This window comes from Bison bison, unplaced genomic scaffold (genome assembly GCF_000754665.1).
Source record: "Bison bison bison isolate TAMUID 2011002044 unplaced genomic scaffold, Bison_UMD1.0 scf7180017863683, whole genome shotgun sequence".
NCBI lineage: Eukaryota > Metazoa > Chordata > Mammalia > Artiodactyla > Bovidae > Bison > Bison bison.
In genome coordinates, this window is record NW_011494255.1 from 185,185 (window position 1) to 208,033 (window position 22,849).

Here is a 22,849-nt window from a genome sequence, read left to right on the forward strand (position 1 = left end):
GGACAGAGAACTATACTAAATATTTTGTAGTAACCTATTAAGGAAAAGAATCTGAAAAAGAATATATATTCACGTATGTGCATGCTAAGTCACTTGAGTCATGTCTGACGCTTTCTGACTCTATGGACTATAGACTGTCAGGCTCTTCTATCCATGGGATTCTCTAGGCAAGAATACTGGAGTAGGTTGCTATGCCCTCCTCCAGATCTTCCCGAACCTGCGTCTCTTATGTCTCCTGCATTGGCAGGTGGGTTCTCTACCATTAGCACCATGTGGGAAGCCCAATATATATGAATAATTGAATTGTTTTGCTATATATCTGAAACTAACATGACATAAATAGACTATACTTCAATTTTAAAAAGTTAATATTTTTTAAATTAAAGGGATTTATTATGTATATGTCAAACTCTGGCTTCCCTGGTGGCTCAGATGGTAAAGAATCTGCCTGCAATTCTGGAGACCTGGGTTCGATCCTTGGGTTGAGAAGATCTGGAGAAGGGAATGGCAACCCACTCCAGTATTCCTGCCTGGAGAATCCCATGGACACAGGAGCCTAGCCGGCTGGAGTCCAGTGTTGCAAAGAGTCAGACACTACTCAGCGACTAACACCATGTAAAACTGACTCACTTTTCTGTGCATCTGAAACTAACACAACATTGTAAATCAGCTATACTTCAATTAAAAAATAAGGGGGAATAAAGTCACACTGCCCATGATTCCATTGTTGGAAAGGCAGCTGGAAGCTCCATTTGGAACTTCCCCAGACTCGGCCCTTCCAGTCTGTTCCCTTGGCTGATGTTAATCTGTGTCTACTTTAGCTGTTATGAACCCTCATTTTGAGTAGAACAGCTTTCAGTAATCCTGAGCCCCTCTTACAAATTATTGTCATTTTAGGGAATATTGGAAAATAGAACTAACTTCTTGCTATGACCTTTGGTTACATGACTATCAAGTCACTTTCTGAGAATTGTTTATGGCATTGGCTATAGGGTTAAACATATTGAAGCCAACAGGTGAACCTGGGGTTTGTGCCACAGCCTGTGTTCTCAAGATCTGTTTCCTCAGGGTGAGTGAGTCTTCGAGCTTAGGGCTGGGGTGATGGGAGAAATATGAGCTGGAGCAGGGCATAAACTGGGTAGTATCCCTGTAAATGACTGGCAAAGACTTCTTGGGGAGGCGATGAAGATGCACGGAACTGGGAAAACCAGTTCTTTGAGGTCATTGTTGTACACGGATATTCATAGTTCTATTTGCAGTATCCAAAAAAACGAACCAATTCAAAGGTCCACCCATTGGTAAATGATTATCCAGTGAGTATCCAACAATGAATACTAAAGCAACAAAAAGGAACGAACTATTGATACTTTAGTAATGATGAATTTCAAAACAATTATGCTATGTGAAAGAAGCCAGAACCTACAGTACTAATTTTACGAAAAGAATGCAGACTAATGTATAGTGACAAGACTGTCCTGTGCTGCCTAGGATATGCAAGTTTTGTATTTCGGCCGTGTAATTAGCACACTTGAGAAGTGGCTCACAACGTCCACTGTTTCTGCTCACGTTGTGATCGCTATACTAATCAGTTTCCCAAACCTCGGTTTTCCTCAAACACTTAACCTGACAATTCCACGCCTAGCCCCGCCCCGCACGAAGCACTTGCTTTGAGTACGGACACAGAACTTCTAAGATGGCTGCTTCCACGGTGCTCCTGCCTAATGGCTACAGAGCGCCTCCATTTTTTTTTTCCAAGCACGCGTAAGTTTTCTTACGGTATCTAGATCTTTTCGGGGTTAAACGAGTGATCCAGATGTTCGGAAGTAATTTTAATTTCCCACAGAGCTGAGACGCCACAGCCATTAACAGCCGCTTAGAATGTATGCCCGCACCCTTCTGGTCTTGATGGGCTCCGACCTTAGAAAGCGGGCCCTGTCCATTCAAACGAATTTACCCTCACGTCATGATTGCTTTGTATGAGCTCAAACCTCTTAAAATGGCCCCATTTTCCTTGGGCCAGGAAATAGAATTTCGGCCGTGGTTTCTCAGCAGACCCGTATGCCGTCTATACGACAGAAGCGCAAAGATGGCGGCCCCCAGGGGGCCGAGGCGGCAGTGGTGGCGCGTACATATGAGCTCATAAGGAAATGCCGGAAACGCCCTATCGTTCACCATAGAAACGCGGTAAAAACGCCGTTGACCCTTGACGGTTGGTGTCCGTAGAGGGGGCTGGGCGAGGGGACCAGAAGTAAAAGAAGCTTAGGGAAGAAAGTTAGGCCCTGAAGAGGTGGCTGCAGGTTCAGGAGAGAACCAGGTGGGTTTGTGTGTCTGTAAAAGGCGGGGACGGGGGCGGGCTGTCGGCCTTTAGGTGGGTTGTGGCTCCTTCCTGCCCGTGAAGGTAGCACGAGGGGGGGTGGCGGTTTGATTTTGTTTTTGAGGGGAGCGTGTACTGAACGTCCGTGATCGGAGTGTCTTTGGGGTCAGTCATGGGCTCTGGTGGTCACCGAAAAGTCTGAACAGATCAACTACCGAGAGTCCTGAGGTCAGGGTTTAGCATCTTGGCGGTTGACAACTAGTGCGGTGGGGATTGTCAGTGAATGCGGCGTCTTGTTCGGGTTTTCGAATAATTTGGAGCTCAAAGTCGAGGAACCATTAAGGGAGGTCAGTATACGTGTGTATCTGACCTGGTTTGGTGTTAGTCGGGTGGGGGGTGAGGTGGGTAATGGTCACTGTCTTTCGTGCAGAAATGCGTGACGCAGAAGGCTTGGAGGCTCCGGAACCCTGGTAGGTTCGTGTGTTTAGCTCAGACTTTGGCTAATGAACTTAACATTCCCCGAAAACTTCAGGTCCAAGTCCCTGGACCCACCAGTTTTCTAGTCCCTTTAAATTTTGTCTTTATTCTTCCTGCAAGTTGGCTCCCTTATTCATTTCCCCAGTATTTATATTTTTGAATTGTTTTTATATTTGTATTTATAGCTCATATTCTTTTTTTTTTTTTTTTTGAGTTTTGTGGTTTTGTTTTTTTTTTTATTTTAATTGGAGGCTAATTACTTTACAATACTGTGGTGGTTTTTGCCATGCATTCACATGAATCAGCCATGGGTGTATATGTGTTCCCCATCCTGATCCTCACTCCCACCTCCCTCCCCATCCCTTCCCTCAGGGTCCTCCCAGTGCACCAGCCCTGAGCACCCTATCTCATGCATCGAACCTTGACTGGTGATCTATTTCACATATGATAATATACATGTTTCAATGCTATTCTCTCAAATCGTCCCACACTCACCTTCTCCCACAGAGTCCAAAAGTCTCTTCTTTACATCTGTGTCTCTTTTGCTGTCTTGCATATAGGGTCATCATTACCATCTTTCTAAATTCCATATATATGTGTTAATATACTGTATTGGTGTTTTTCTTTCTTACTTTGCTCTGTATAATAAGCTCCAGTTTCATCCACCTCACTAGAACTGATTCAAATGCATTTTTTTTTAGTAGCTGAGTATCCACAGCTTTCTTATCCATTCGTCTGCTGATGGACATCTAGGTTGCTTCCATGTCCTGCCTATTGTAAACAGTCCTGCTATGAACATTGGGGTACACGTGTCTCTTTCAATTCCAGTTTCCCCAGTGTGTATGCCCAGCAGTGGGATTGCTGGGTCGTATGGCAGTTCTGCTTTCAGTTTTTTAAGGAATCTGCGCACTGTTCTCCATAGTGGCTATACTAGTTTGCATTCCCACCAACAGTGTAAAAGGGTTCTTTTTTCTCCACACCCTCTTCAGCATTTATTGTTTGTAGACTTTTTGACAGCCATTCTGACCAGTGTGAGATGGTACTTCATTGTGGTTTTGATTTGCATTTCTCTGATAATGAGTGATGTTGAGCATCTTTTCAAGTGTTTGTTAGCCATCTGTATGTCTTCTTTGGAGAAATGTCTATTTAGTTCTTTGGCCTATTTTTTGATTGGGTCATTTATTTTTCTGGAATTGAGCTGCAGGTGCTGCTTGTATATTTTTGAGATTCTTTGTCAGTTGCTTCATTGGCTTTTATTTTCTTCCATTCTGAAGTCTGTCTTTTCACCTTGCTTATAGTTTCCTTTGTTGTGCAAAAGCTTTTAAGTTTAATTAGGTCCCATTTGTTTATTTTTGCTTTTATTTCCATTACTCTGGGAAGTGGGTCATAGAGGATCCTGCTGTGATTTATGTCAGAGAGTGTTTTGCCTATGTTTTCCTCTAGGAGTTTTATAGTTTCTGGCCTTACATTTAGATCTTTAATCCATTTTGAGTTTATTTTTGTGTATGGTGTTAGAAATTGTCCTAGTTTCATTCTTTTACAAGTGGTTGACCAGGTTTCCCAGCACCACTTGTTAAAGAGATTGTCTTTTCTCCATTGTATATTCTTGCCTCCTTTGTCAAAGGTAAGGTGTCCATAGGTGCGTGGATTCATCTCTGGGCTTTCTATATTGTTTCATTGATCTATGTTTCTGTCTTGTGCCAGTACCATACTGCCTTGATGACTGTAGCTTTGTAGTATAGCCTGAAGTCAGGCAGGTTGATTCCTCCAGTTCCATTCTTCTTTCTCAAGATTGTATAGCTCATATTCTTTTTCTGATTTGCTCATTGGTCCTTGTGTTGAAAATGTATTTAAACAAGGGATATGAAGACTTTTTAAAGAGATGTCAGGGCAACAAAATTTAAAGGAAGAATTTTACAGTTTCTCAATCCCCAGATGGCTTTGTCTGTATAACTGTGCTGAAAATTACCTGCCACTGAAATGTAGTGATGTCCTAATTCTCCTTGGCCACTTCCCCCATCAAATTCATGCTACTCCCACATATTCAGGGAATTAGGTTTCACTGGCCGGAGGTGTGAAATTTTCTGGGAAATTAAATGGAGAGACAGAAATACTGGGGACCATAGTATTAAGGTGAGCTCACAGAAAGTAGGAATATAATCCTAAAAGTAATTTTGCTTTTCAACCCACAGGTTTAACCAACAGACAAGATATGAATAAAGAAAGAGAAGGTTCCAGGACCTAGATATTGTTATTTATGGGGACACTCTGGCAGCTGTGATATCTAACTAGAAATTAACAGGAATATCCACAAGAGACAGAACCTCTGCATTGCCAACTGTTTTCAAAGAACAGAGAATATGATCCAGGCGCAGGTTACTCATGTCTTATTTTATTCTCTCCTTTATTCCTTAATGGATTTGTAGAGCCTGTAAAAAAAAAAAAAAAATCCAGTTCAGTAGAGAGAAATAAACTGAATCTAACCCCAACACCATGGCAAAGTGCGATTAAGAATGTAGTGTTTATGTGATTCCTATGAAACTATAGTGTTAGAACATCATGTGTATCTGTCACTGACTCTGTGTGCACACCTGCAGATGTGTGTCTATTTACAAATGTATGTGGGGTCATGCACATATCTGTGTACACATCTGTTAGGACGTTTTGTGCAAAAAATTACACTCTTAAAGAACATCCTATTGCCCTAAGATGATATAATTTAAACATCCAAATGAATAATGACTGCAATTGTTCAGTGAATATTAGCTGTATAAAATTCCATTTGTCTATGTGCTGTACTGTTCTTAGTCACTCAGTTGTGTCTGACTCTATGTGACTCCATGGGCTTTAACCTGCCAAGTTCCTCTGTCCATGGAATTCTCTAGGCAAGAATACTGGAGTGGGTTGCCATTTCCTCCTCCAGGGGATCTTCCCCAGCCAGGGATTGAACCCACGTCTCCTGTGTCTCCTGCATTGCAGACAGATTCTTTACCCACTGAGCCATTTGTCTATAGTCATACTCAAAAAAACTGTGTTAAACTATGTAAAGCATTTAGAGGAGTGCCTGCCACGTGGTAAGGGCTGTATGAGGTCATCCATGCCTTTAGTCTTTGACAGCACTTAATACTAGGATATTATCAAATTGTATGATTTTCAGTAATCAATTTTTTTTTTTGGCCATATTTTGCATTTACCTCATCACAGATGAGGTTGAAATCGGTCTTGTATATTAATTGATCAGCTGCATTTTTTCTCTTGAGAAATGTCTGTCCTTATCATTTTTACATTAACAAGATTATCTTTTTCTTCTGATTAATGAATCATTCCTATGTACTATATATTGATTCTTTCTCTTTTATTTTAACCTCACAACGTGGCATGTGGGACCTTATTTCCTTGACCAGAGATTGAACATGCACTCCCTGCAGTGGAAGCATGGATTCTTAAGCACTGGACTCCTGGGGAAGTCCTCTTTGTTTATAAAAAATATTTTCCTGGCTTGTCACTTTTCTTTCAGCTTTGCTCATGATATCTTCTTTAAAATCTTTTTTAAATTGAAGTATAGTTGATTTACAATGTTATGTTAATTTCTGCTGTATACCAAAGTGATTCTGTTATACATGTATATACATTCTTTTTTCATACGATTTTCCGTTATGGCTTGTCACAGTATATTCTCTGTGCAGAACATTAGAACTTTATTTATCCATTCTATATATATAATAGTTTGCATCTGCTAATCCCAAACTCCCAACCCATTTCTCCTCCAACTCCCACTTTGGCAACCATAAGTCTATTCTCTGTGTGAGTCTGTCTCTATTTTGTAACTAGGTTCCTTTGTGTCATATTTTAGACATGGGACTGAGCCTTTACCGTATGCCACATGGTGCTCTCTTCAGGTTGATTGTGTCAGAATTGAATGGTAGGACACACAGCTGGTGTCAGACAGGTGCTTGGTGGTGTGTTTAAAAAAAACATGAAAATTTGTGTCAAAATCGTACTTAATATGAACAGGACAGCTTCCTTTATATTCTTTATGAATGAATTGAAGAGAAACACTCATATTAAACCAGGAATCTATTACTCCAGGAAATCTTGTCATTCAAGGATGTGGCTGTGGACTTCACATGGGAAGAGTGGCAGCTCCTGACCCCTGCTCAGAAGACCCTGTACCGGGATGTGATGCTGGAGAACTATAGCAACCTGGTGTCCGTGGGTGAGGACAGCTCCCTTGGGTCCTTCAGAGGGTCCCCAATCAGTGGCTTTTATTTTCTCAGCTGCTTAAACTTTGAAATACTGCAGTGCCCTATGGCAGATTCTTATTGCCTCTTCTAGCTCCTGTTGAAAGGATATATACAATGTGCTATGAACTGTTTTTATGCCCAACATGACTGACACCAAATGTCTGGGTTTTTTCTATACTAGTAACCAATTCTCCTACTCTCCATGTACAGCCTGGGTGTCCCGCAATTCAATCCTCTTTTGACAGTAACCACCCAAATTCAGCATCATACTCCAGAGGCTTACAGGCTCACTTCAGATGTTAGTTGAACATATTAGGTGTCCAGGGTACCCACACTTCTGTTTGACTTGACTATAAACTGAGCCTTTGGGACTTCCCTAGTGGTCCAGTGGTTGAGACTTCGCACTTCAAATGCAGGGAGCACAAGTTTGATCCCTGGTTGGGAAACTAAGGTCCCACATGCCACGGGGCATGGCCAAAAAAAAAAAAAATTACATTAAAAAAAAATATCAAGTATTCCCATTCTCCACCCCTCAGCATTTGACAGTTTGTTAGAATGGCTGACAGAACTCAGGAAAGCACTTAACTTACCATTACCAGTTTATTATAAAGGATAAAACTCAGGAAAAGTCAAATGGAAGAGATGTTGGGGCAGAGTTAAGGGGGAGGGATCATGGTCCTTCCACGAGTGCTCCAAGTGTGTCACCTTGATGTGGTCATCAACCCAGAAGCTCCCCCAGCCTGGTTGTGTAAGGGGTTTTATGCTGATTTCATTGTGAAGGCATGTTTTTTTAAGTCACTGGCTGTGGGTGGTTAACTCAGTCTCCAGTCCTCTCTTTCTCTGTGGCGGGGGTGAAAAGTGAAAGAAAGTGAAAGTCTCTCAGTCATGTCCGACTCTTTGCAACCTCATGGGCTATACAGTCCACAGAATTTTCCAGGCCAGAATACTGGAGTGGTTAGCCTATCGCTTCTCCAGCGGATCTTCCTGACCCAGGAATCGAATGGGGGTCTCCTGCATTGCAGGTGGATTCTTTACCAACTGAGCTATCAGGAAAGCTCATGGCAGGGGTAGGAGGAGCTGAAATTTCTAACCTTCTGTTCATGCCTTGGTTTTTCTGGCAGCCAGTCTCCACTCTTAAACTCCCTAGGGCCCCTAGTCACCAGTCATCTTATCAGCACACAGAAGACACCCATGACTCTTGGAGACCAAGGGTGTTGGAAGTTCTTGTGCCAGCAACTGGAATTTGACCAAATGCTGTAACAAAAAAGGTTTCTGCCATGCCTCTCACATAGGAAATTACAAGGGCTTCATTTTTATTTTAATTTTAAAAATATTTATTTGGCTGTGCCAGGTCTTCCCAGGTGGCGCTAGTGGTAAAGAACCCGCCTGCCAGTGTAGGAGATACAAGAGACTATGGTTTGATCCCTGGGTCAGGAAGATCCCCTGGAGAAGGTCATGGCAACCCACTCCAGTATTCATGCTGAAGAATCCCATGGACAGAGAACCTAGCGGGTTAGAGTCTGTAGGGTCACAAAGAGTCAGACACAACTGAAGTGACTTAGTACACACACCAGGTCTTAGTTGTGGCAAAAAGGATCTTCAAGCTCTGTTGTGGCATATGGGATCTTTAGTTACAGCATATGGGATCTAGTTCCATGACCATGGATCAAACCCAGGCCCTCTGCATTGGGAGCTTGGAGTCTTAGCCACTGGACCACCAGGGAAGTCCCTATGAGGGCTGCAGAAGCTCTCTGCCAGAAACCATGGGTGGAGACCAAAGCGATATCATCATATCATAACATCCCATGAGTCTCTCCTGAGTGCAAAGCCTCTGCTTGGCAGATGTGAAAACCAATCCCTCAAATGTAAAATTCTCCTGTCTTGACCAGCCCCAGCCCAATTCAGTGGGACTAAGTCTTCTATCATTTCCCATAAACAGGGTATCGAGTCAGCAAATCAGATGTGCTGTTCAAGTTGGAACAAGGGGAAGAACGATGGATGACAGAAGATGAAATACACAGTCATACCTGGCCAGGTGAGTGAGAAATGGTTGGTAATTGCAGATGTCCTGAGCTAGACAGGGAGAAGAGGCTGGGGAGTGTCTGAAAATGCAGAAATTGTGCCTCTGCATAGCTCTTCCCATAAAAGAACTTTTAGGCCTTGAGAGGGAAATATACCCGTTTTTGCTTCTGAGATCTGATCCTTGATTTTATTTTACATCTTGATTTTTGTTTGCCTTGTTTTTGCCTTCCTTGGATTTTATAACTCCTTTGAACCCTGTCACAAATCTGTTTCACTTCTCTGGCTGTGGAATTCCACCTTCCAGGCCTCAGCTCAAGAAGAAATCTTTGTGGTTTTTTTTTGTTTGTTTGTTTTTTTAAATTTTTGGCCACACTTTAAATTTTTTTTTTTTTTTTTAATTTTGGCATGTGGGATCAAACCCATGTGCCCTACAGTGGAAGTACAGAGTCTTGACCACTGGCCCACCAGGGAAGTCCCTGTATTACTTTGGTTTTACCAATGTGTAAGAAATAAGGAACATTTATACAGGGAGTGTTTGTTTCATACTGTTGTTATAAGGTTGCCACTAAAGTACCATTTTTAAAAAAACACCAAGGAATTTTTTAACCAATTTTATTCCAAACAGGAATAAAAAGGATTCATTATTCTCTTCTTTCCTAGAAACTGGCAACATTGGTAATCATCTGCAGGTTGACTGGGAAAATAAAAAAATGCTGAAAGGTATTGAACAATACCAGGAACGTAATACATTTGGAAATCCTGTTCTTCAAAGCCAAAGTTATTTCTGTTTCAGGCAAAATCATGATATGTTTGAGTTCTATATAAAAACTTTGAAGTCAAATTCAAGTTTAGTCATTCAGAGCCAAAGCTATGAAATTAAAAACTCTACTAAATGTAATGGAGATGGGAAATCATTTCTGTTTGGTAAACATGAAAAATGTCATTCTCCAGTTAAATGCCCTGTAAGTGCAAAACCCATCAGCACTAAGTCCCAAGTCATTAAGCACCAAATAACTCACAACATAGAGAAAGCCCATATATGCAGTGAATGTGGGAAAGCCTTTGTTAAGAAGTCTCAGCTCACTGATCATCAGAGAGTTCATACAGGAGAGAAACCTTATGGATGCAATCTGTGTGCAAAAGTATTCTCCCGGAAGTCCAGGCTCAATGAACATCAGAGAATTCATGAGAGAGAGAAATCTTTTATATGCAGTGATTGTGGAAAAGTCTTCATCACGAAGAGCCGTCTGATTGAACACCAGCGAACTCACACAGGAGAGAAACCTTATGTATGCAGTGACTGTGGAAAAGGCTTCCCAGGGAAGCGTAATCTCATCTTACATCAGCGAAATCATACTGGAGAGAAATCCTATGTATGTAGTGAATGTGGAAAAGGCTTCACTGCAAAGAGCATGCTCACTATACACCAGCGAACTCACACCGGAGAGAAACCATACATCTGCAGTGAATGTGGGAAAGGCTTTACCACAAAGCACTATGTCATCATCCACCAACGGAATCATACAGGAGAGAAACCCTACATATGCAATGAATGTGGGAAAGGTTTCATTATGAAGAGCCGTCTGACCGAACATCAGCGAATTCATACAGGAGAGAAGCCGTATATGTGCAATGAATGTGGAAAAGGCTTTTCCAGGAAGGGTAATCTGATTGTACATCAGAAGACTCATACAATAGAGAAATCCTATGTATGTAGTGAATGTGGAAAAGGCTTCACCTTGAAGAGCATGCTTACCGTACATCAACGAACTCACACTGGAGAGAAACCCTACATCTGCAGTGAGTGTGGGAAAGGCTTCCCATTAAAGAGTCGGCTGGTCGTGCATCAGCGAACACATACTGGTGAAAAACCTTACCGATGCAGTGAATGTGGGAAAGGCTTCGTTGTGAACAGTGCACTAATGATACATCAGCGAACTCACACTGGAGAGAAACCCTATACATGCAATGAATGTGGAAAAGAGTTTGCCTTTAAGAGCAATCTTGTGGTACATCAGCGAACTCATACTGGAGAGAAACCCTTTACATGCAGTGAGTGTGGAAAAGGTTTCACCATGAAACGCTATCTCATTGTACATCAACAAATTCATATGGGAGAGAAGTCCTATATATGCAGTGAATGTGGAAAAGGTTTTGTCATGGAAACAGAGCTCATTTTACATCAGCAGATTCATACTGGAGAGAAACCTTATGCCTGCAGTGAATGTGGCAAAGGCTTCTTTGTGAAAAGCCGTCTAGTGGTTCATCAGCGGACTCATACAGGAGAGAAACCTTTTGTATGCAGTGATTGTGGAAAAGGCTTCTCCTCAAAAAGGAATCTCCTTGTACATCAGAGAACTCATAATGGAAACAAACCATTAAAGCGATGACTATGATTACACTTACAGGAAGAAAATAGGTTTGTCCAACATCAGAGATTTCTAACCTTTATATATACTGACTGTGGAAAATCCTATTCAGCATTGGTATTGGTCTCATTACCCACCAGAAAATTTACCCAGGAGACAAACTGTATGTATGCAATTGATGTGAGAAAGCCTTCAACACAAATTCAACACTCATTGTACCTCAAAGAACTCATAAAAGAGACAGACTATGAATCCAGTGATTGGGGGTAATCTTTTGTCAACCCTTGTTAATACACATGAGAAACATATAGGTCAAAGTATATAATTCTTTGTAGAAACTCTGAACTCATTATATACAAGTGAATTTTTTAGGATAAAAAAGATGATAGTTCAGTGAACTCTTTAAACATAAGTGTGCTCCTAGCATACTTGACTATCGTCAGTGTAGATTAGCCTGCTGCTAGATTTCACCCTTAGGAAATATGAAATTTGCATAGGGGTGAAATTTAATGAAGAGAATGTGCTAGTGCCTTCAGTGATCAGTTACCTAACATTGTATGTCTAAATTAACATGTAGGAAAAGCTCTGATACATTCAATGCAGAAAAAGCTCAAGGAAGCATTTTTAGGTACTAATTATATGAAAAGTGTATGCTAAGATAAATCCTATGAATGGAGAGGCTAGGAAAGCCTTCTATGGAAATAAAAAACCCTATCTCATCAGTGATCATAATAGATCACCAATGAGCTCATACATAGTAACAATATGATGATCGTGGGAAAGCCTTTGCCTGGAAATAAAACCTCAGTAAGTTGCCTGATACGCATGCTGGAGAAAAATTTTCAGATGGCAATGAATATGGCAGGATTTCAGTGATACATTCTGCCTCATTGCTTTTCATGAATTCACACAGAAATAAAATGGTTATGGACCCACTAAATATGGAGTAACTTTAGCAAAATATCAGAATTTTGAAGGAAAGAAACCTCATGAAAATGACATATACTTGAACTTTCTATCACATTTCTAAATTTATTATACACCTGATGTCCATTTTGGGGCAGAATACCTTGAACCATATCAATGATTCCATAATTTTAAAGTGGGCTAGTCTCGACACTAATTGGTATTGTTATATACAATACAGGAGTGTTCTGTGCCCACTTTGTATTATTATATGTTTCACTCTTGCATTTCTTAGGTTCTAAATTCAGCTGTCTACAATGTACTTCAAAGTAAAAAGGAATATATTCATAAATGTAATCCAACATAACGATGTATTTATCTAAGTTTATAAGTAGGATTAGGTAGTTTACAAAGATTTTAAAAATGATTTTTCTAAAATTCGTTTTGAAATAGTTTTAGACTCCCAAGTAATTACAAAATATAGCAAGTTCCCACATACCCTTACTCAGTTTCTTCAGTGGTGTTATCTTACATAACCATAATACATCATCAAACCCCAAAAAATGACATTGGTGCAGTGCTGTTAAGTAAACTGGATCTTATTTGGATTTTAGTAGGTTTTTGCATGCACTAATTTTATGAAGTTTTTTGTTTTTAGTATATAGTTTTAAGAAATTTTATCTTATACATAAGATTTCTGTAAACCCCACCACAATTGGGATGCAGAATTGTGCCCACACAAAGAAACATCCTCATGTTACCCCTCTGTGGTCACACTCTTCCCCCAACCCTGACCATGGTGACCACTGGTCAAATTCCATCACTCCAACTTGGTTATTTCAACAATGCTGTTAAAATGGAATCATACTGTGTGTAGCCTTTGAGATAGGTTTCGTTTCACTCAGCAAATTGCTGTTAAGATCCATCCAATTTTTTTGGTGTATAAATAGTTTTACTTGTTAATAGTATTCTTTTGTATGGATGTACAATGACTATCTATTTACTATTGACAGATGTCTGGGTTGTTTTCCAGTGTTTCATTGTTTTGAATAAAACCCTATGAACATTTATGGACCCAACTTTATGGGAAAGTAAGTATTTGTTCCTTTGGAGTAAATACCCAGCTGTCATATGTTACATTTGTGTTTAACTTTATAAGAAACTGCCAAATTTTTCTTTAGTGGCTGTACTAATTAACATTCTCACCAGTAGTGTATGAACACCCTGGATGTTCCATGTCTTTTCTAGCAGTTGGCACTGTCATACTTGATTCCAGCCATCCTGTCACGTACGTGGTAGTAGATAATGATGGCCTTAATTTACAGTTCCCTAACAGTGAATGATATCTCAACACTTCTACCTACATTGAGAACCGTATCAGGTAAAGTTGTCATGTCTGCTTTCAACCACCCAATGTAACTTTAAAAAACTCGAAAGGAGACTAGCCTATTATATTTGATGACCTATTTACCCTTTCCATTCCTTTTTCTTCATTCCTGATGTCACATGTTTCCTTCTGTTATTTTCTTTTTGTCAGTCTCCTTTATCAATTCTTTTTGGGCAGGTCTGCTTGCAATAAATTCTTAGTTTTCCAAGCAATAGATCTATTCTCTTGTCTCTATCCAGTTATTTTCTTTGATATAATAAGGATATTTAACTCAGTTTATAAATGATGAGTCTTGCTTTTAGGGGAAAAAGAAAAGGACATTTGCCATACAGTATTGTGGCAGTATTCAATATCCAACTGCATGGTGAGTAATTCATTCCTTTAAAAATATTTGTTAAGCATCTACATTTGGCCAGACACTATTTTAGTCACTGGAGACTCATCAGAACAAAACAGGCAAAGCCACGGCCTTCGTGGAGCATACAGTCTAGTGAAGGTGACTGAGTAAATACACATCAGAATATCAGTTCTGATAAATGTTTTGGAGAAATATTAAGGCTAGTACATATGCTGTCATGGGGAAGCTATTTTAGAAAGTGTTTCCAACGAAGGCTCTTCTGGGCAAATGTAATTTGAATCAACACCTAAATGTACCAGGGGGAGCCAACAAGATCTGTTGTGAGCCAAGAACACTCTAGATGTTTTTCTAAGTGTTTTCTCTGGGCTTCCTGCCTCAGGATTCTCTGAGAGGCTTGTAAAAGATGCAGGCTCTTCAGTCACACTGCAGACCCAAACCAGAACCTGTGAGACTGGGGACCCCAGACTCTGGGTTTATAAAATGACCTTTCCGATCTATACTTAAATTTGAACAGCTCTGCCCTAAATCCCGGATTAGTGCAGCCACTCCCACCCCACACTGTCACAGGATGGATTCTGGGCAGATATTCTACAACAAGGAATCAGACATGAGGGCCCCACCTACCAGGTCCTCAGATCCTTTCTACTACTTGTCCTTCTGTGAACCTACACATGCTGCCATGGCAGGGTCACAGCCACTCATTCCTGAAACTGATCAGTCAGAGTCACAGAATGGGCTGCCCCGAGTTCTCTGGACCACATGTTCAACTCACCTTTCAGAGTTTGACATCTCAGGTGAATAGGGCTGAAATTTAATCCCTGAAGGGAATGTAATACTATTAAGAAATTATGAAAACAAGTTCTTAATATCTAAAAATTAAAAAGCATATGTAAACAAATTTTGTCACCCATATTGTACCTAAGAGCAAAACACTGTTAACGATATACTCTCCAAATTTTAAATGCGGGTAAGTATATTTTTTACAAAAGAAAAATGAGACAAGTCTATTTATTATGAACAGCTACATCATTCAGTATTCTAAAACTTTTCTAAAATGGGTCTGTTTTTATAATAAAGTAAAACATAATTACTATACAAAGATACTAACAATGAAGAATTGCAAAAACTGGGAATGTGAAAATTTATGATATTCTCTACTCATAAGCACAAACCCTAAAATAATGCAAGCTAAATATTTAACCAATCAGAATTTTCAAAAACAGTTCAGTTGCTCAGTTGTGTCCAACTCTTTGCAACCCCATGGACTGCAGCAAGCCAGGCCTCCTTTCCATCACCAACTCCCAGAGTTTACTCAAACTCATGTCCATTGAGTCAGTAATGCCATCTAATCATCTCATTCTCTGTCGTCCCCTTCTCCTCCTGCCTTCAATCTTTCCTAGCATCAGGGTCTTTTCAAATGGGTCAGTTCTTTGCATCAGGTGGCCAAAGTATTGGAGTTTCAGCTTCAGCATTAGTCATTCCAATGAATATTCAGGACTGATTTCCTTTAGGATCATCTGGTTGGATCTCCTTGCAGTCCAAGGGACTCTCGAGAGTCTTCTGCAACGCCACAGTTCAAAAGCATCAATTCTTTAGTGCTCAGCTTTCTTTATAGTCCAACTCTCATATCCATACATGACTACTGGAAAAAACATTTTCCTTATTTATACTAACAATCTTTAAATGTTACATACTGTTATACTGAGTGGATAGCCCATAATTTACCAAAGCATCTTTACAGTACACTTAGGCTTTTCCTTTGTTTACTACAAAAGCCTCTGTGGTTAATAAAACTTTTTACCAAATAAATTGTTGGAATTAGAATTGCTTGGTCAAAGAATGAAAAATTTAAATTGGATCTAGGTTGCCTTCTAAAAATCTTTAAACCCTCTAGAATTAAACTTCCCATGCCTACATAAAAATAACATTTTAAAGCATTGTTTTTTTTTCATTTGTGAACTATGCCAAGTATGATAATTGCATTATCTTATAATTTTACATTCTCAAATGCCCCACTGTCACCATTTACTTTTTAAAACACGTAGTTCACACATTTTCACCTCATCCCCTTACCCACTAGATGTCGCTATGTGTCCCTTAGCTTTTTTTTTTTTTTATTTTAAATCGAGATGTACCCTTAGCTATTACCCCTGGTTTAGCCGGTGGCAAAGAAGCGGACACAACTGAGCGACTGAACTAGAGGTAAACAATCTGCTTGAAATGCAGATGCCCAAGGTTCGATCCCTGGGTCTGGACAGTCCCCCGCAGAAGGGCATGGGAAGCCACTCCTGTATTCTTGCTTGGAGAATCCCATGGACAAAAGAACCTGGCGGGCTACAGCCCATGGGATCGCAAAGAGTCGGACACGACTGAAGTGACTCTGCATGCACACCTCTACAAAAGCTGTTAATTCTAATAAACTACATAAGCCTTTACCCACCCCACATTTAACTGCTCTCTCCACAAACCTAAGATTATAAGTGACCACTACTTTTGTCAACTCAGTGGCCGCTGCTTCTCCAGAAAGGTATCGGCTTCTACCTTTAATCTTCCCAAGTCACCGGGCGCCTGAGCCCTTTCCTTCGTACGGACACCTGCCTTCTAAGATGGCCGCGCCCGTCGGACTCCAGCTCTAAAGTTTTCTTTTTTCCTCAGGCGGCTGAACTCGCCACGTTGGCCTTGGAACGACATTGACCTCTGAAATCTTAACGCAGTTAGTACAGAATGGTTGGTTATTCCTTGCAACCAGGAGGTAAAAGCATTTAGGGTGCCAGGAATGATTTCAATTTCTTCCCACGGCCAGTCTCGTCAAAAACGCCGAGGTGGGTGGGGCCATGTTACGTCATAAAGCGGAGCCTGCTGACGGAATCCGGAAATCCCGGCAGCGCTCCAAGGTCGTCGGCTGATAACCTGAACCAGCAGGTAGGCGTCCCAAGGGACTGTGAAAGCGTCGGTAGAGAAAGTGGGCTCCAGCATTCTGTTGCTGCCAGTGGTGTCTGGACGGGTTTGGGATCAGGTGAGTCGGGTTCTGGGCTTGTATTCACGGCCTGTGGGGTCTGTGAAACCGGAGCATGTGTGAAGGACCGTAATTGGGATTTTATTTAGATTCGGCCTCAGAGACTTCTCGGAGTTAATGATGAGGCCTTTGGCAATCTGTGATTAAGAGTCTGAAGAAATCATTGACCGAAGGTCCGACTCAGTCAGGGTTTGGATCGCTTTGCTTGTGGGGCTCCGTGATTGCGAACTGTGATGAAAGTTTGTATCGGTGAACGCGATGTCTCGTCCTGGTTAACCTGCGACTCTGTTAGAGACACCTGGGTTAGGGGCTGTCGCTTGGTTTCCTGGTCATGTTTGGAGTTTAATCTGGCATTTAGATGGCCTGGTGGGGGCTTTCAGTATTTGAGGAGGCCCGGGTCCCTGGAGAATCCGTAGGCTCAGGGTCAAATGCCGTAAACAGACTTGAAGACTGCATTTCCCCAGTTAGTCCGAGTACAATTCTCTCCTTGTAGTCTGTCCTCAAGGACCCTACTAAAAACTTTGGCTCCCCGCATCACCACTGTTCTCACCGTCCTCACCAATTTCAGTGTGGTTGATGTAGTTATAAATTTACTGTTTTTAATGTAATCTAATATAGTTTCCATTCCTCTTGCCTCCAGGTTTATTATACTTCTGGATATTTCCGCTTAGGGTCATTCTTACTCAAGTAAAAGCTTCTCCCTTACCCTATATTCTGTTCTGCAGTGCGAATTTTTTTAATAGGCGGTTTTATATCAAAGGAGATTTTTTTTTTAACATTTTGGATTATCTGTGTAAGCATGATAGGTGACTGTATCACTTAATTTCTCTGTTCTCAACATATTTACATCTGAGATATTTATACTTTTAAAAAATATTTCCAGTAGTATCAACTCAGGTTGGTGAACCACTGGCATGGTGTCTGGAATCAAATGTATTCATTAATGGAGGTAGTGTTGACATACAGTATTCAAAAGTATTCGATTATAATTTCATTAATCCATTTTGACTTTCTGATTACTTTCTGATTCTACCACTTCACTTAAAAATTTATGGCGCCTTTTTTTTCTCTCCCCGAGATTTCTGGCTACGTTTATTTCTTGGTGAACTCTTTTCCTTGACCTTTTTTGGAAATTTCAGTTGATGGGTTCTTTCTTTGGTTGGTTTGGTTTTTTTTTTACTGTAGAAAAGGAAGTCTTTTTTTAATTGTAGTTTTATTTGCTGAAAAGTCACTAAGTACATATATACACTTCAGTACTTTGAATTTCTAGAGTTACACAGTTCAATTTTAAAACATTTCTCACCCCAGAAATTTTCCTTGATCCTCTGTGCACTCAAATTTCCACTCCCATATACTTATGAAAGTATCAACACCATGAAGACAGTGAACATAACCTGTCTTCTTGAGAAGTTTCATTGTGTTTCTTTTAATCTCTGCCTGTCATATTCCGCACACCTCCCCAAGCAACCACTGATCTATTCAACCACCAATCTATTCTACATTACAATAGGTTACTTTATATTTTTTAAAAGTTTATGTAAATTGAATCATACAGTGTACATTCATTTTCATACTGACTTGTTTCATCAGCATTCAGTTCAGTTCAGTCGCTCAGTTGAGTCCGACTCTTTGTGACCCCATGGACTGCAGCATGCCAGGCCTTCCTGTCCATCACCAACTCCTGGAGTTTACTCAGACTCATGTCCATTGAGCCGGTGATGCCATCCAACCATCTCATCCTCTGTCGTCCCCTTCTTCTCCTGCCTTCAATCTTTCCCAGCATCAGAGTTTTTCCCAATGATTCAGTTCTTCGCATCAGGTGGCCAAAGCATTGGAGTTTCAGTTTTAGTATCAGTCTTTCCAATGAATATTCAGGACTGATTTCCTCTAGGATGAACAGGTTGGATCTCCTTGCAGTCCAAGGGACTCTCAAGAGTCTTCTCCAACACCACAGTTCAAAAGCATCAATTCTTTGGTGCTCAGCTTTCTTTATAGTCCAACTCACATCCATGCATGACTACTGGAAACACCATAGCCTTGACTAGACGGACCTTTGTTGGCAAAGTAATGTCTCTTTTAATATGCTGTCTAGGTTGGTCATAACTTTTCTTCCAAGGAGTAAACATCTTTTAATTTCATGGCTGCAGTCACCATCTGCAGTGATTTTGGAGCCCCCCCCAAATAAAGTTAACCACTGTTTCCCCATTTATTTGCCATGAAGTGATGGCACTGGATGCCATGATCTTAGTTTTCTGAATGTTGAGCTTTAAGCCAACTTTTTCACTCTCCTCTTTCACCTTCATCAAGAGGCTTTTGAGTTCCTCTTCACTTTCTGCCATAAGGGTGGTGTCATCTGCATATCTGAGGTTATTGATATTTCTCCCGGCAATCTTGATTCCAGCTTGTGCTTCTTCCAGCCCAGCGTTTCTCATGATGTACTTTGCATATAAGTTATAAGCAGAGTGACAATATACAACCTTGATGTACTCCTTTTCTTATTTGGAACCAGTCCGTTGTTCCATGTCCAGTTTTTTTTTTTTTAATTATAAATTTATTTTAATTGAAGGTTAATTACTTTACAATATTGTATTGGTTTTGCCATACATCAACATGAATCCGCCGCGCATGTACACGTGTTCCCCATCCTGACCCCCCCTCCCACCTCCCTCCCCACACCATCCCTCTGGGTCATCCCAGTGCACCAGCCCCAAGCATCCTATATCATGCATCGAACCTGGCCATGTCCAGTTCTAACTGTTGCTTCCTGACCTGCATATAGGTTTCTCAAGAGGCAGGTCAGGTGGTCTGGTATTCCCATTTCTTTTAGAATTTTCCGCAGTTTATTGTGATCCACGCAGTCAAAAGCTTTGGCATAGTCAATAAAGCAGAAATGGATATTTTTCTGGAACTCTCTTGCTGTTTCAGTGATCCCACGGATGTTGGGAATTTGATCTCTGGTTCCTCTGCCTTTTCTAAAACTAGCTTGAACATCTGGAAGTTCATGGTTCACGTATTGCTGATGCCTGGCTTGGAGAATTTTAAGCATCACTTTACTAGCGTGTGAGATGAGTGCAATTGTGTGGTAGTTTGAGCATTCTTTGGCATTGCCTTTCTTTGGGATTGGAATGAAAACTGATCTTTTCCAATCCTGTGGCCACTGCTGAGTTTTCCAAATTTTCTGACATACTGAGTGCAGCACTTTCACAGCAATATCTTTTAGGATTTGAAATAGCTCAACTGGAATTCCATCACCTCCACTAGCTTCCTAAGGCCCACTTGACTTCGCATTTCAGGATGTCTGGCTCTAGGTGAATGATCACACCATCGTGATTATCTGGGTCGTGAAGATCTTTTTTGTATAGTTCTTCTGTGTATTTTTGCCAGCTCTTCTTAATATCTTCTGCTTCTGTTAGGTCCATACCATTTCTGTCCTTTATTGAGCCTGTCTTTGCATGAAATGTTCCCTTGATATCTCTAATTTTCTTGAATATTTTGAAATTCATCCTTATGTGTATCCACAGTTCCTTTTTGTTGGTTTGTATTCCATTGTGGAAAGGAATGATTAGTTCATTCATTAATTCACCTGTTGGTGGCTAGTTGTGTTTCCAGTTTTTAGCTATTACAGATAAAGCTTCTGTGAACACTCATGTTCAAGTCTATATAATATGTTTGTCTTTCTCCTGAGTAAATTCCCAGGGGTTGAATGGCTAAATCCTGTGGTAGGTGTATATCTAACTTTTCAAGAAACTGCTAAACTGTTCTCTGAAATGGCTGTACTTTATATCCAGGAGAAACAGATGGGTGGCTGTTGGGTGTCTCCACATTTTGTATAGTTTTTCTTTTTAATTCTAATAGGTATGGAACAGTAACTTGTGGTTTTAAAGTTTATTTAGCTAGTGATGGCTAATAATCCTGAGCATTGTTTCATGTGCTTAGTGGCCATCCATATATCTTCCTTGGAGTATCTGTTCAAGTCTTTTGCAATTTTCTTGTGTTTTCTTTTTGATTTTTGAGAATTCTCTGTATATTCTGAATACAGATTCTTCCTTTACCAGTTACTTGCTTTTCAAAGATTTTCTCCTGGTCTTTGACTTGACTTTCAATATTCTCTTTAACAGTATGTTTTGAACAGCAGAAGGATTTAGTTTTTATGTGGTCCAGTGTCTAAACTTTTTTTAAGGACTTATTCTTTTGATGTTGTACCTAAGAATCTAGGTACAGCTACACCTAACTACAAATTCAGAGGATTTTCACCAGTTTTTTTCTTCTAGAAGTTTTGGAGTTTTTTGGGCATGTTCATTTAGGTTTACTGTTATTTCATTATGAAATATGAACCTATTATTCCATTAGGCTTATTATACATTTTGAGTTATGTATCTGGTGTAATGTATGCGATAACTTACGGTGAACGATGTCAGATTTGTGATCTCCAGAAAAGAAGATTTAGCTTTGGGACCAGAGACCAGGCTTGATCACTCAAGAGTTTTTGTGTAGCAGAGTTTTATTAAAGCAAGAGGACAGAGAAAGCCTCTGACATAGATATCAGAAGGGGGCGGAGAGTGCCCCCCTTGCTAGTCTTGGCAAGGGAGTTACATACTTTTTTCAATTGGTTATTATAGTAAATCAAAAGAATGTCTCAAGATTGTAAAGATCTTATCAGACCCACTCCCACAATTTCCATGTTAAGATAATGGGATTAGAACTAACAATAGAAAGGTCTTACCAGACTCTGCCATCATATACATTTTAAGATGACAGGATTAGTCAGAAGATTCTCAAGAAGGAGAAACATGTCCTCAAGCAGGATACATTGTTATGTTGACTAAGACAAAGCAATATAGAAAAAAAGCCTTTGTCCTTTTCTCCTCCTTCACAACTCCAGACCCCTGTCTCTTCCTCTGGGACCCCAGACTTCTTATCAACCTACCTAGGAATTGACTCTCATATGGATCCAAATTCCTTTCTTTTTGATATAAATGTATGTTTGTTCCAGAAAACATTTGTTGAAAAGGCTTTTCTCCACTCTATTGTCTTTGCTCCTTTTTAAAAATGTCAGTTGGCCATATATATGTAGGTCTTTTCTGAACTCTATTCTGCTCCACTCATTTGTCTACATTGACATGGATATCACCCTGTCTTGACTACTGTTCAGTTCAGTTCAGTCGCTCAGTCGTGTCCGACTCTTTGTGACCCCATGAATCGCAGCACGCCAGGCCTCCCTGTCCATCACCAACTCCCAGAGTTCACCCAGACTCACGTCCATCGAGTCGGTGATGCCATCCAGCCATCTCATCCTCTGTCGCCCCCTTCTCCTCTTGCCCCCAATCCCTGCCAGCATCAGAGTCTTTTCCAATGAGTCAACTCTTCACATGAGGTGGCCAAAGTACTGGAGTTCAGCTTTAGCATCATTCCTTCCAAAGAAATCCCAGGGCTGATCTCCTTCAGAATGGACTGGTTGGATCTCCTTGCAGTCCTAGGGACTCTCAAGGGTCTTCTCCAACACCACAGTTCAAAAGCATCAATTACTTCAGCGCTCAGCCTTCTTCACAGTCCAACTTTCACATCCATACATGACCACAGGAAAAACCATAGCCTTGACTAGATGAACCTTTGTTGGCAAAATAATGTCTCTGCTTTTGAATATGCTATCTAGGTTGGTCATAACTTTCCTTCCAAGGAGTAAGCGTCTTTTAATTTCATGGCTCCAGTCACCATCTGCAGTGATTTTGGAGCCCCAAAAAATAAAGTCTGACACT

At 40.5% G+C, this 22,849-nt stretch overlaps 2 protein-coding genes across 8 annotated transcripts in view; both read left to right on the forward strand.

Moving 5' to 3' along the window:
• The window catches only part of LOC104983913 (zinc finger protein 432-like), a 60,584-nt gene extending 45,224 nt beyond the window's left edge, over positions 1–15,360 (forward strand). Inside the window, exons 1-6 of one of the 7 annotated variants that reach the window (XM_010833442.1) lie at positions 2,144–2,314; positions 2,745–2,784; positions 4,984–5,166; positions 6,881–7,007; positions 8,975–9,070; positions 9,718–15,360. In XM_010833442.1, coding sequence (XP_010831744.1) covers positions 5,152–5,166; positions 6,881–7,007; positions 8,975–9,070; positions 9,718–11,447 — 1,968 coding nt within the window. In that variant the 5' untranslated portion in view covers positions 2,144–2,314; positions 2,745–2,784; positions 4,984–5,151 and the 3' untranslated portion in view covers positions 11,448–15,360. Of the gene's footprint in view, positions 1–816; positions 1,762–2,143; positions 2,315–2,337; positions 2,662–2,744; positions 2,785–4,983; positions 5,167–6,880; positions 7,008–8,974; positions 9,071–9,717 lie in introns of those variants that run through there. The other 6 variants (XM_010833443.1, XM_010833441.1, XM_010833444.1 and 3 more) reach the window with 6 other exon arrangements.
• A 1,566-nt stretch (positions 15,361–16,926) lies between these two features.
• Positions 16,927–22,849, forward strand: part of ZNF614 (zinc finger protein 614) — a 23,587-nt gene continuing 17,664 nt past the window's right edge. Inside the window, exon 1 of the mRNA XM_010833459.1 lies at positions 16,927–17,093. The gene's annotated coding sequence lies outside the window, so the exon portion shown is untranslated. The remainder of the gene's footprint in view (positions 17,094–22,849) is intronic.